The 14,114-nt window shown below is 59.1% G+C and overlaps 1 protein-coding gene across 1 annotated transcript in view; it reads left to right on the forward strand.

Moving 5' to 3' along the window:
• Positions 1 to 14,114, forward strand: part of CACNA1A (calcium voltage-gated channel subunit alpha1 A) — a 293,167-nt gene that overhangs the window by 277,087 nt on the left and 1,966 nt on the right. Inside the window, exons 41-49 of the mRNA XM_045852887.1 lie at positions 1,316 to 1,412; positions 3,887 to 3,992; positions 9,541 to 9,648; positions 9,785 to 9,885; positions 10,806 to 10,915; positions 11,027 to 11,165; positions 11,313 to 11,426; positions 12,722 to 12,757; positions 13,828 to 14,014. Coding sequence (XP_045708843.1) covers positions 1,316 to 1,412; positions 3,887 to 3,992; positions 9,541 to 9,648; positions 9,785 to 9,885; positions 10,806 to 10,915; positions 11,027 to 11,165; positions 11,313 to 11,426; positions 12,722 to 12,757; positions 13,828 to 14,014 — 998 coding nt within the window. The remainder of the gene's footprint in view (positions 1 to 1,315; positions 1,413 to 3,886; positions 3,993 to 9,540; positions 9,649 to 9,784; positions 9,886 to 10,805; positions 10,916 to 11,026; positions 11,166 to 11,312; positions 11,427 to 12,721; positions 12,758 to 13,827; positions 14,015 to 14,114) is intronic.

The following is a 14,114-nucleotide window of genomic DNA, read 5'->3' on the forward strand; positions in this document are numbered from 1 at the left end:
AGTCCTCCATGAGGCCAAGAGGCTGGGGTGAGCTGTGGGTCTGGGACTTGACTTTCAGCTGGCTCCTAACTCTTCCTCTTTTGATTTTAGGTCACAGCAGTTGGATGCTGTCCCCTTGTCCTCTATTCCTTGGTTTCCCCCCCATCCCAGTGTAGCCATGTAGATTGTGGAGGAGGGAGATGCAGGGAGAGCCCTGGGGGAGGTACACCCTGCCCAGAGCTGCAGGCACACCCTGACTGAGACCCTCTGCCCGCGGGGTCTGTGAGTGTCACTCATCCCAAGTCTCCCTGACCCCTTCAAGCCAGGGGGCCCCAGTCCCTGGCATCGTGACCTCGCTGCGTGCAAAGGGAGCCAGCGTGAAGGCAGCTTGACCCCTGTGCCTCCACTAATCCCCTCTCTTCTCCTTTCAGCGGTCGGATTCATTATAAGGATATGTACAGTTTATTGCGCGTAATATCTCCCCCTCTCGGCTTAGGCAAGAAATGTCCTCATAGGGTTGCTTGCAAGGTTTGATTTCCACTAAAACCTGCTAGCATCCATGGAATGAGTGTGGCTTGGGGTTCTTCAATATATATATTTCATATATATATATATATATATATCTCCAAAAACAGAGCCATCTCTCTCTCTTGCATTAAACTAGAAAACTCTTAGCCAACAGAATGCAGTCACGTAGACTTGACGAAGCATGGAACATACCTCTCCGTTCCCTTCAGCCATTCTGCTTGCTCTTAGCTGAAGCTGCCCATCCCAGGGTCTCAACGGCACCCCAAATCAGACATTCAGGGGGACCGTAACTTTGCTTTGCTTCCCCCACTGTTACCTCCACTCTCTTCCCCCTCCACCCTTCACCTCCTGAAGCCCCCAGCCCTCCTCCCACTACCCCCCAGCCCCTCCTCCCCACTGGGGCCCCTCAGAGACCAGCCTCAGCCAAACCGGAGCTCACGCCCAGGCTTTAAGGCGCCATCTGACCGGAGCCCGGAGCCCAGCTTCAGGCCCCCGGAGCGAGAACGCCCCTCCCCTCCACACTGCACCCGAGCCACAGCTCAAAACTGAACCTGACCTTTCTCTTTTCTCTCTCTCTCCCTGCTTGTGAGCAGTGAAATAATATTTTTAATTACTTTTTCTTCCATTTTTTCTCCTCTTTTCCATTTATTTGAAATACCTATTTTATTGTTCTCTGCATCTTTCTCTCTATATTTTTTCGGCTCGTATGGTTTTTGTTTTTGTTTTTTTTTCCATTTCTTCCCTCCCTCTACCTGCCCTCCCTTTGGTTCTCCGTCCCCACTCCCGTTCTTGTTTTCGGTGCTGCCAGGGGCCGCATGCCTTACCCGGACATGTATCAGATGCTGAGACACATGTCTCCGCCCCTGGGTCTGGGGAAGAAGTGTCCGGCCAGAGTGGCTTACAAGGTAGATTACCTTTGCTGACCACCACCGTCGGGCACTGGGGCGTTCCCAGTGCTGGCCAGGAACAACCAGCCACGTCTCTTTCCCCAGCGCTCCTCTTCTTTCTATTTTTCTTCTTTTTTTCTTTCCTTTCCTCCTCGAGTACATGGGTCATGACCACTCCTTGACTCTAAGGAGCACACTGTGTCCGTCCTTCCTGATGAGTGTGTCTGGTGTTTTGAGACTCCATTATGGCCGACATGTGGGGTGGGAGGTGGGGAGCCCCAGTCCCCTCGCACCTGGTCCTCTGGAAACCAAATTGAACACAAACACACTTCAGGGAGTATCGCCAATGTGCCTCCTTTCTGTCCGCCCAGAGTGGCCCTCACTCCCAGGCTGGGGCAGGTACCTTTTGGCAGAGGGCTTTCTGCCCCCTAAAAGGTGAGGCCCTGGCCCCATCTTTTGTTATCTTGAACTCCCAGGTCCAGAAGTGCCCCCCCGACTCCACACACCTGAAGCTGATCTCTGACCTAGGGCCTTGGGGTATCCAAGACCTCCTGAGGAACACCCACAGCCTCTCCTCCCCACGCCTTCCTCCCCCCGGAGTTGTTTCCCCAGCCCCTGTCCCAATGCCTCCCACCTGCACCCCCCGAGACACCCCAATATGCCTCTCCATTGTTCCAGAGTGGGCAGGCGGGCCGCAGCTGGACCCCTGGACCGTGGCACCCTGACGCAGGCCATGCACGCTGCCTTGGCGGGAGCCTGGGGCGGGCAGGCGCCATGGCCGACCGGGGGTGCGGTGGGGGATGGTGCATGCTGGCTGGAGGAGCAAGGGCCCTGCCGCCAGGCGGCTGGGCCAGGCCACCCCTCTAGACCCCTGTCCCGGAATCTCCCTTGGCACCCAGAGACAGATGCTCTGTTTCCTCCAACTCATCCAGGACAACTTCAGGGGTGACCTTTGACCTTTAACCTTTAAAGTGTCCCCTAAAAAAGATTACTCCATCATCCCATTCTCCCATCGACCTTGGCCCACCCCCTGTCTGCAAGAGGCCCCCTCCCCATCTGTGACTGCCCACTGCCATTCCTCCCTGCCCCATGTGGCTGCCTTCCCACAGCCTCGTTCCTCCTCCGCCTTCCCCGGCCGCCCCCCCGCCCCCCCGCCCAGTCGAGGCTGGGCGAGGCTGTGCCACCAGCATCTCAGAGATCCCTGCGCCTGTCCCTCTGTCTGTCGTCGTCCTCTCATCCCTCTCTTGGTCTCAGCTTGCCTGAGTGTGTGCGAGTGTGTGTGCCTGTCCCTTCCCGGCCTCTGTGGAGGGTCACCATGGATCCATAAGGCACCTTTGTGCAAATTTGAAAAGAGCACCTTTTCCACAGACTGCTTTGTCTGTTGGAAAATTGTGATCAAGCCATGTGGTGAGAAGCAGACACTTTTCTGCTGGCAAGCAGGAAGTCGTTCTTTAAATAACAAATCTGTGATTTCTGAGACAGGGACCCCTGCACAATGCGCAGCCCGCATGGTGCGTGCTGTGGCTCGGCCTGTGTGTTTCTCTCTCTGCGGCCTCCCCCGCCCCACCCCAACCCGTCCCTTGTGCTCTACCCTGGGTGTGCCACCCCCTCCCCTCGTCCAACCCTATGTTTCCTGCTGACGTGTGTCTGAAGCCCCACGTGAGCCCCAGACTCACCCTCGACCCCGTGTCCACGCGAGCCACCTCAGCCCGGGCTGGTGCCCACCAGTCTCGTACTCTCTGCACATCACCCACCGAGCACAGGGGAGAGCCCCTGCCTGGGACACTGGAGTCTTTTCTTCCCTGGGCCATGGGAACCCCCCAGCCCCTCCCCCACAGTCACACAGAGCCAGGATGCAGACATGCCCTGAGATACTTCCCACGGAGCTATGAATGAGTCTCGAGATTCCGTCCGCATGTGCCCGTCTGCTGTTCTGTGTGTGTGGCCTGGCCTCACTGCATGTCTGCGAGGGGCCCACCCCATCAGCGGGGGGCCGCCTGCCTGTTGCTTCTCAGAGAAATGATGTGGTCTGTGCCCGTCTGGTCTGGTCTGGGCCAAGTGGGGGAGGGGCGGGCGGGGAGCCAAAGGCCCCCGGACAGTTACGGCCATGGACCCCCTGCCTGGCTCTTGCATGTCTGCTCTGATCCGGCCTGTGCGCTGCTTCTCTGGGGTCAGAACGGAACGGAGCCTTCCAGAAGAACTCTGGGGCAGGGCAGGGACCTGGGCGCACCCTGGAATTGCCAACTGGAGGGTCTGGCATGCGGGAGAGGGAGGGGCAGGGGCTCCAGCGTGGGAGAGCCCCCAGCGCCCTTCCTGTGGGCCACCTGGGGAAATGGGGACAGGAAGTGCTGGGACAGGTAACCCGAGGGTGGGGGGCACCTTAGCTGCTGCTGTCAGAGTTCTTCCTGGAGCTCCCCGGATGGGGTGGGTCTGGCTCGTGGGGGACCGGAAGGGTGCTTGGGAATGACTGTTCCCCCTTTGGTTTTCTACAGAGGCTCCTGCGAATGGATCTGCCTGTCGCCGATGACAACACTGTCCACTTTAACTCTACCCTCATGGCTCTGATCCGTACAGCCCTGGACATCAAGATTGCCAAGGGTAAGGGAGGCCGGGGTGGGAGCTGAGGGGTGGGGCGGGGTGGAGGCAGCCTCGGAGGGCTGTGCAGCAGGCAGCTGAGGGTTGCCCCCCACCGCCTGACACTGAAGGAGCCACTGCCTTGTCCTGACCTTCGTTTGCTCACGGGTTCCCTTGCTCAGCAAACATCGGGTGCCCCGGCCACCTCTCTAAACATGGGGACAAGCAGCTTACAATTCTGGTGGCAGAGGCCTGCACTAAGAGGTTCTGAAGGAGGGGAGGTGAAGAGTCACATGCACATCTGGGGGGAAGTGCCCCCGGCAGAGGGGATAGCAGGTGCGGAGGTCCTGAGGCAGGAGGCCACCTGGGGCTGTATTGGAACTGACTCGCCCTCTGAGTGAGGGGGCGCCTCCCAGCACTCAGGGAAGAGGCCAGCGTGGAGGCCACCATCCTCATCGAGGTGGACACAGGAAGCCGGCTCAGACTGGGAGCGTGTGGAGTGTTCAGATTCTGGACATTTCCTGGGAGCCGAGCCAACCAGATAACCAAGGGACTGGACATGCGCATGAGGGAGAGAGAAGTCACAGCCACCCTCAGGGGTCGGGCCCACTGCCTGAGACAGGGAAGGGGCAAGAGGGGCAGGTCGGGGCAAAGGGAGGGCAGGAGGGCAGCGTTGGCTGAGGCATGTGGCGACACGGATAAGCAGGAGAGTCTCCAGCTTACACTTCGGGTGGGGTGCAGGGTCCCTGAGAAGGTTCTGAAGGGGGTGAGGTGAAGAGGCTTCAGGCTGGGCTGAAGACGAAAGTCAGGAGGCATCAGATGCTGACAGATGTTAAGACAGGGAACTGGACGGGCTCTCCAGGGGGATGCATGTGACCTGAAAGACCCCAAGGACCAAACTCAGGACCACTCCAGCATCAGAGGGGACTGACGGCGGGAGGGCAGGAAGGCAGGCAGAGAGCCGGACAGTGTGGGCTCCTGGAGGGCGTCCTCAGAAGGAGGGGACCAGCAAACCAGAGGCTGCCCAGCAGCCAAGGAAGATGAGGACTGAGAGTGACCGGTGGGTTTTGTGACAGATCACCCCTGGTCACTGAGCAGGGCGTCTGTGGTGGAGGGGTCAGGGCTGCACCCTGCCAACGCCATGGGATATCAGGAGGAAGGCAGAGAGAACTTCAGAGACACTTCCAGAGTCCTAAGGGCGGGGGGATGGGGAACTGAGACCAGAAGTTGCTGGGGAGGTGGGGGGAGGGTGTTAAGGGAGGGAGGTCAGCAGCTTCCGGTGGGACAATGCCCAGTGCAGGGGGACAAGTTGAGGACAGATATTGCTGGAAGTGGGAAACATGCAGGTGAAGGTAGAGAGAGCAGGAAGAGCCCCCAGAGAGCAAGAAAGAAGCACAGGGAGTGAGGATGAGGCTCAGGGAACAGCTTCAGTTTGTGTATTAGCTAGTTATGCCGTGTAACAAATGACCACAAATTTAGCAGCTTAAAGCACACCTATTTATGAGCTCATAGTCCTGTAGGGCAGAAGTCCTGGTGGGCTCAACTGAGCTCTCACAAGGTCGAAATCACGGCATCAGCCTGGCTAGGAGCCTCTCCAGAAGCTCTGGGGAGTACCTGAACTAGATGTCCTCACACCTACCTGGCACACTCTGTGCCCGTCCTCAGCCTTGCCATGCCACTGGTGGCAGGGGATTTCAAAAAACACTCCTTTTGATGTTTTGTCCTAGAGGGCTGAATCCAGGCAGACCCCACCCAGAGCCAGCCCACACTCTCATCCAGAGCTCCACGGGGCTGAGCAGCTGAAGGGCACTGTCTCGTCCTTTAATCCTCAAAGGCCAGGCTCTGTCTGAAGGTGGGGTCTGCAGTGACCCTGAAGGTTCTGGGGTGGGCATTGTGGGAGTTGAAGGACTCTGACCTGCCTGAACCACAGAGGGGTGTTGTGGCATGTTGCCATCTGCCTGAAACGGGCAGCCACGTTGGCTGCAGCTCATCGCGTGAGAGTGTGCATTGCAGGTCTGCTGCGTGCCCCGCCCTGTCCTCATGAGGGCAGCGAAGGAGAGATGAACCTCCCGCGGGGCTGCAGAGAAACAGGCCACAAACAACAAAGACTCTGAGTCGAATGTGTAACTTGTTCAAAGGTGGGAAAATACTGTGGGGAAAGGGATAGCAGGGCTGGGGAGCAAGGTCGGGGGTTAGACCTTAAGTCAGCATTTCTCAACCAGTGGCCATCATGTCCCCAGCCACTGGGCAGTGCCTGGAGATGGTTGTGATTGTCACAGCGGAGAGGGGCTGGAGCTAGTAGCATCTGGTGCACAGAGACCAGGATGCTGATGTTGCTGAATGTCCCAGAGTATGCAAGACAGGACCCGTGACAGAGACTCTTCACCCAAAAGCCTGCAGAATGAGATGAGAAAGGGGAGGACCCTTGGGTTACAAACTCTGGGACACTGCCAATTCATGGGTGACTGTTGCCTGCGCACAGGGGGACCCCCTGTACCAAAGAGCCCTGGTGTTAACAATTGTGTACCTGGAGGAGGAATAAACTTGGGGCTCTGCCTTGAGGAAACCCTGTGACCCTGGCGAGGCCACCTCTAAGGTTCTCCCTTTGTTCACATGTGAGTGACAATCCTGAGTTCCAGGCTTCCTGGTGAGTTGAAGCAGAAAGAAGCTAAGGCGGTGGTTTTGTCCCCCAGCGGACGCTTGGCAACCTATGAGGACAGGTTTGCTGTCAACACTCGGGAAAGGAGGTGCTGCTGGCATCTAGTGGGCGCTGCTCAGCATCCCCCGGTGCACAGGACAACCCACCATCGGAGACCTGCCCTCGGGTATCAGCAGTGCTGGCCGAGGCCCAGGAACCCCACCCAGAATCCCTTACCTACGTCAGAAGCCAAGAACAGGAGTCTGAGTCAGCTCAGGTGGCTGTAACAAAACAACAGAGACTGGGAGGCTTAACAGAGAGGAATTTATTTTCTCACATTTCTGGAAGCTCAGAGTCCAAGTTCAAGGTGCTGCCAGGGTTGGTTTCCCCTGAGGCCTCTCTCCTGGGCTTGCAGGTGGCCCACCGCCTCCTTGCTGCGTCCTCTGTGCGCACACAGCCCTGGTGTCACTGCCTCACTTCCAGGAACTAGTGGTGCTGGATTAAAGACCCCGTTATGTCCTCCTGTAACGTTAGTCACCTCCTGAAGGCCCCCATCTCCAAACACACTCACATCGGGGCTGAGGGCTTCAGCGGGAGTTCTGGAGGGACACAGTGCTGTCCATAACAGCAGGCGTCTTCTTTTTTTGCGCTAGAAACAGGAACATCTACACTGTAAGGAGAAAGTGACTTTTAACAGGAAATGTCATGTTCTCTCTTTTCCCTTCCTGTCTGTCTGAGAGGGATCACCCCGGACACTCACTTAGCTAGAGTGGACAGCAGACACAGCTCTTACTCCCAACTGCTTCCCATCAAGAAAGAAAAACTGTCATCGGTTGGTGCTGAGGGTCCTGAGCCCAGTTACAGGGGATTTTCCCAAGGGTCTCCCAGGATAGTCTTGACCTCCCAACTGTGGCAGGGCCACAGATCAGCTGCGCCCGCTGCAGCCCCACCCTGGTGACCACAGTCCCCTGCATCAGGTGGTGAAAAGAAAGATCAGACCCTGGGATGCGCCCTCTAGTGGGTGAGATGGGAAACAACAACATGATAAGTACAGAGAAGACGAAAGCCAGGGAAAGGCGTGGAAGGTGATGGGGGGCTGGCTATTCTAAGTAGGGCGGGGGAGCTAGAAAGCTTCTCTGATAAAAGGCTGGAGCAGGGACTGAAGGAGGAAGGAAGCCATGTGAATATTTGTAGAAAGAATGATCCTGGCAGAAGACAGTCCATTCTAAGGCCCTGAAGGAGACTGTGCCTGGCGTGTTTGAGGAGCAGTGAGAAGGTCAACGTGGTTGGAACAGAGTGAGTGAGGGGAAAGCAGAGGAGACGAGGGCAGGTTGTGCAGAACCCTGTGAACTTGGGTGATACCCTGGACAAGGCAGAGACAGGAGGGCTCTGAGCAGAAGAGCCACCGACTGACTCGGGCGCTCAGAGATGCCCTCTAGTGGCAGTAGGAGGGACAGGAAGACCCAGGCAGAGGCGACTGCACTGGTCCAGGCAGTTCCGCTTCCCGTCGCCCCAATGTCCTCTGAGCTTAACCTGCAAAAAGGCCCTTTAGAAGGATTCTTCACAAAATAAAGGCACCTGTCTCTAATCACATGGGCAAAACTAAATGAAAGTTCCACAGAATGCCTAGCAGATGTCTGTGCTTTGACCCACATCTGCTGAGAAGGAGAAGCTGGGTGGAGCTGTCAGAGGAGCTCCAGGCTGGACCTGGGGAAAGACGTGGGGAAGGCTCGGAGAGGAGGGGCCAGGGCGAGCTGTCAGGGCTGCCTGGGCAGAGCAGCTGTTCAGCCCGTGCGCCCCAGCAGATGGTTGTTAAAACACTGAAATGCTTCTCTAATAGCTGGTAGCCACCCCCTGCCCTTCCCCCAGATCTCCTAGGCCACACACACACACACACACACACACACACAATCCAGCAACTACAAAGTTAATGTTTGGCCCAGCAGGGAGCCTTGGGACCTTGCTCTAGCTCTGTTATCAATGCCCCTTTCGTACCTGCTGGTAAGTGTTTGGAAGATGCCCCCGTGTCCATGGTTGGGGGCTCTGAAGGGGAAGCAGAGACAGAGGCCAGGCTGGCGTATTGTTCAGGATGGACGAGAATGTGCTGCTGTAACCAACAGCCCCACAGTCTCACACCAACAAAGGTTCACTTCCCACTCCCACTAATGTGTCCTTCCTGGGTGGGCAAGGGGGCTCTATTCCTCAGTCACTTAAGGGCCAGGCCTGAGAGAGCCACTGTCCCTGATGTCACCAGCCATCATGACAGTGAAAGAGAACCCAGGATGGTCATTCACTGGCCATCAAATACCCAAAGTGACTTCGCTGTGCTCATGCCTCATTGGCAAGAACTCATCACGTGGCCCCAGCCAATGACAGGGCCAATGTGTGTCATGCTGCCATGAACTTAGGCAGGAATCAGTGGGACCAGGAGTCACTGGAAAAATGACCACCATGGCAGGGGTGAGGGACCAGGGGTCGGCAATGGCCAAAGGTCACATGAGTGGAAGAGGAGAACTGGTTGAAGGGAAACCTTCTGTGTCAGAACTGTCCCCCAGGCTGGTGGGCTGCTGTGGTAATGGTTCTACGGCAGACGCTGTCCTGAGGCCACACGCTCATTAACTACTATAATCATCAAACAACTCAGGGAGATGGGTACCGTTGCTCTTATCCCCATTTCTCAGGCAGGGAGACTGAGGCACAGAGCAGTAGACTAACACCTAAGCTCCACAGATGGCAGTCAGGTTTAGACCTGGACCATCCAGCCCCTCTCGATGTGGACTGTCCCTGCTGAGGACCAGAGCCCCCATGGTCCATCCTCCCCTGGGCCAGCCCCACGGAGCACTGGGTGGGCAGGAGCTGCTGGCTTGGTGCCTGCCCTAGAGGCTGGCGGGTGCCCAGGCAGGCACTCAGGGGCTCTCTGTGCCCACATTGCAGGAGGGGCCGACAAACAGCAGATGGACGCCGAGCTACGGAAAGAGATGATGGCCATCTGGCCCAACCTGTCCCAGAAAACACTGGACCTGCTGGTCACCCCTCATAAGTGTAAGAGCCCAGACTGGCCTAGCCCCAGGCCTTGATCCACCAGGACAGAGGGGGAGGGAAAGAGGATGAGGCACAGGGTTGGGACACTGGTGCAGACAGGGGCCCCATCCACAGTGAGCTCGCTCTGTGCCCCCAGCCACGGACCTGACGGTGGGGAAGATCTACGCGGCCATGATGATCATGGAGTACTACCGGCAGAGCAAGGCCAAGAAGCTGCAGGCCATGCGCGAGGAGCAGGTAAGGCCCAGGCCTTAACAGCTCTCCCCAGTGTTCTTCCCTCTGCGGTCACCCCGGCCGGGAGACCGTAGCAGCCTTGTCACCATGAGAACCGTCCAGAACAGTGGGGTGTGGCCAGGCCCCAGGGAAGGTCATTGAAAAGTGAGACTGTGCCAAAGAGAGGAGACGTACCCTGGATTAATCCATCTGCTCCACCAACATTTACGGGGTGTCCTCGTGTGTCGGGTGCTGTTCTCAGCCCTGAGGTGCAGCTGTGAGCAGAACAGACCAGAAGCCGAGCTGGGAGACGCCAACAATGACAAATGACGGAGAGAGCAGGGCAGACACAGTCAGCACCGTGGGAAAGAGTGCCCGGGGAGAGGGGTGCAGCTCAAAAAGGGTAATCAGGGGAGGCCTCCCTGAGGAGGTGACTTCTGAGCAGAGGCTTGAAGGAAGATGAAAGAGAGGGAGCTGAGAAGGTACCTCAGGGAAGAACATTCTGGGCAGAGGGAACAGCCCTGAGGCAGGACTGTGAGCTGAGTTTGGGAAATTGCAAGGTCACATGGCAGAACAGAACAAGCAAGAGGGGCCATGGGAAAAGATGCATTGATTACACGGCCCACGGGGAGAACTTCGACGTTTGCTCTGAGTAAGGGGGCTCCTCGCTAGAGGAGCCATGTGACTTCATGCAGGGGGTGGTTCTCGCCCTCTGGCGGCCATGGGGAGTAAGTGTTGGAGCTGGGAGCATTGGTTCAGGTGGGAGATTAGGGGGCTAGACCTTGGAGGGGACCACACAGGCATGAGAAATGACCCAGTTCTGGGTGGATTTGGAAGAAAGGGGTTAGTGGGCTGACAAATGGATGAGACCTGAGTATGTGTCCCCCCACATGTCCCTACTCACCCCCCCACATACACACATGCTGCTCTCTGCCCCCCCCCAGAACCGGACGCCTCTCATGTTCCAGCGCATGGAGCCCCCATCACCAACGCAGGAGGGGGGGCCTGGCCAGAACGCCCTGCCCTCCACCCAGCTGGACCCAGGAGGAGGCCTGTGAGTGTCACCCTGGCTCGGAGGAGGGGATGGAAGGGCAGGGGGTACCAACCCCAGACACAGAGGCCTGCAGAGGGCCCACTGCCACCCTGGCCTGTGTCTCACGTGCAGGATGGCTCACGAAAGTGGCATCAAGGAGAGCCCTTCCTGGGTGACCCAGCGAGCCCAGGAGATGTTCCAGAAGACGGGCACGTGGAGCCCAGAGCGGGGGCCCCCGACGGACATGCCCAACAGCCAGCCCAACTCTCAGGTGCCTCTGTCCTCCCGCTGCCCCCACTGGGCAGTGCAGCAGGGCGGGGTTGGGCCCCCTTGCCCTCAGCTGCACACACATCAGGCTGCCCCTGGGGCCCAGGGGTCCAGCCCCGGGGCTCACCCAGCCTTGCCATCTGCCCTGCAGTCTGTGGAGATGCGAGAGATGGGCCGAGATGGCTACTCGGACAGTGAGCACTACCTCCCCATGGAAGGCCAGGCCCGGGCTGCCTCCATGCCCCGCCTCCCAGCAGAGAACCAGGTGAGGGCTTTTACCCACCGCCCTGAGGTGGACCTGCCTCCGGAAGCCCAGGGAGTCTCCTTCCTTCTCCAGACCCTGGTCAGAGTGGGGTCTCCTGCGCCCTCGGCAGCAGCAAGCAGGCCCTGCCTGGCTATGCCGGGGGCATCTGGGGGCCCTGGTCCTCTGAGCTTCTCCAATGAAGGGCAGAGAGAAAGGGGCTCCCCTGGGACAGGATGCGGTAGCCACTGCCAACGGTCTGGCCCTGCCCTGTTTGGGGGTGCTGACGCTGGAGGGTGTGGAGGACACATGGGTGTGTAAAGGTGACTTGTGAGACTGCAATCAAGAACACAATCACATATGTGCACACAGGCACACACAGACACGTGCACATTCTCACACATGTGCACACACATGCACGAGTGGGTCTGCTTTCAGGGGCCTGGCAGGTCCTAGGACCTGTGGCAGAGTCTGGGGCGGGCCTGGGACAGCTGGGGTTTGTCCTGTCTGGTTTCTGTGGGGGCTGCTGGGGAGGGGGAGGGGCAGGGGCGTGTGCTGGGTGTGTGTCTGTGTGTGGCTGCTTTTCCCAGCTGCAGGGCCCTGGGAACCGGGGAGGGTACTCGGATTCCACTGCTCCAGGCCCATGGGGACTGAAGCCAGAAGCATGGCTGGCTGCCCGCCTGGCCCGAGAGGTGGGGCAGCATGTCTGACTGTGGAAGGCTGCCCGAGTGCTGTGCTGGGTCATCTGCACGGGGTGGAAGGCTGCGCTGTGTCTGGCTGGGCCAGGGTCACCCAGGGGCCTGGCCTTTGGCTGCTGAGGCCTCGGGCGAGAAGCACCCAGCCTGCATGTGGCTGCCCAGCCCCATCCTGCCAGCCTGTGCCCCCCAGGACTTAGCTGCTGGGCCCCAGGAGAGGGATGGGACAACCCCAGCTGATGGCCACCCCTCCAAGTTGCCCCCACCCCCTCAGCTTTGAGTGTCAGCCAGAGCCAGGACTGGAGGCATGGCATGAGGCAGAGCCCGGGGCCAGAGGCCCGGAACCAGAGTCCTGCGGCCACACCGTCCCATCTGTCCGTCTCGTGCCTCTGCCATCTGTCTGTCTATGGTGTCTCCTCTCTGTCTCCTCTGTGCCCCTGGGAGGACTTCCAGCTGGGCCAGAGGTCACCTACTTACCAGGGACTTTAACCTCTCTTCTCCTCCTTCCATTCCCCCTCACTCCTCAGGTTCATGCACCACCTCTCACTCCCTCTCTCTCGGCTTTTATATTTATTTTCTTCTTTCTGTTTTTTCTGTGTGCACCATCCCGTGGGGCTGTGACAGAGGAGAAGGGGCCGGCCACGTGGGAATAACCTCAGTGTATGTACCTCCTGCCCTCCTGCCACCCAGATGGGCTCCGGCCCCCTCTTCCCGCCCACCCCCCCTCGAGGGAGTCCTGTCATCTCCGTCCTCCCAGATGCCACCCTTTCTTTGCAGAACACCCCCCATACCTGTGGAGCCCTATCTTCACGCATTCTGTTATCTGTGTGCCCCACGTGTGCCCTGGGGGGTGGCCCTGCTCCACCCCTCTCCCCCACCCCACCCCCCTACCCCTTCTCTTCAGAGCCCAAGCCAGGAGTCCGTCGTTTCAAGGACCCTGACCTGCTCTGCCCCGCACACCCGGCCTACTCTTTCTCATTTCCCTGACCACCCCTGACCCTCTGATCCTATAGCCCTGTGTCCCTTAAAACCCCCGCCTTGGGCAGTGCCACCAGCCACTCAGCTGGGCCGAGCCCTAAGGGATGTCCACCCTGTCCTCCTCCTCTCCTCTCCCAGCTGTAGAGACCACTGGCCCCTCTCTCCAGGGCTTGACCCTGGGGGGTGCAGCACTCACAGGCTTCCGGGCTGCAGGCTGAGGATGAGAAGGAAGGTTTCGCAGGACCTCGAGTGCCAGGGCAGCCCCTCAAACGGGCAGGAGAGCTCAGACCCCCCAACCAAGGAGGACAGTGAGCAGGGGTGCTGGGCGCCTGGCCCCAAGCCTGAGGCCTTACAGCCCAAGAGGCAGATGCTTCTCACCCTCCAGGAGAGCAGGCAGGGGTGCGGGCAGGGCGTACTGCCCAGCGCCCAGCTTCCCAGGTTTGCCCTCAGGACTGAGCAAAGCTGTTCTCTCCAGCCAGGCTGCGTGTCCGTGGCTGGGCACTGAGGCCTGGAGGTACCCCTGGGGGTGGTCCTGAAAAGCGGCAGGGGTGGATCAGACAGCCTCCTAGCCAGAAACCAGGATGGGCCTGGGAGGGGACATAGGCATCCCCAGGCCCTGGTTGATCAGGAGCCAAGCCCCCCCCCCACCCCCTGGGTGGTCATACCTCACCTCTGACAGCTGATGGGGCAAGACAGATCAGGTCCCCTTGGCGCCAGCCACTGACTCCAGCCTGCTGACCTGTCCTCCCCAGACCATCTCAGACACGAGCCCCATGAAGCGCTCAGCCTCCGTGCTGGGCCCCAAGGCCCGGCGCCTGGACGACTACTCCCTGGAGAGGGTGCCCCCTGAAGAAAACCAGCGGCACCACCAGCGGCGCCGTGACCGTGGCCACCGAGCCTCCGAGCGCTCCCTGGGCCGCTACACGGACGTGGACACAGGTGCGCCACGCCACCGGGTCCGGGGACCAGAGGAACCGGGGGACAGGGGGGAGAGAGGGGAAGGGAAGGCGGAGGTGATAGACCCTGCTAGAAGAGGAGG

Source organism: Phyllostomus hastatus, unplaced genomic scaffold (assembly GCF_019186645.2).
Source record: "Phyllostomus hastatus isolate PE091 unplaced genomic scaffold, TTU_PhHast_1.1 phas_contig_98, whole genome shotgun sequence".
NCBI lineage: Eukaryota > Metazoa > Chordata > Mammalia > Chiroptera > Phyllostomidae > Phyllostomus > Phyllostomus hastatus.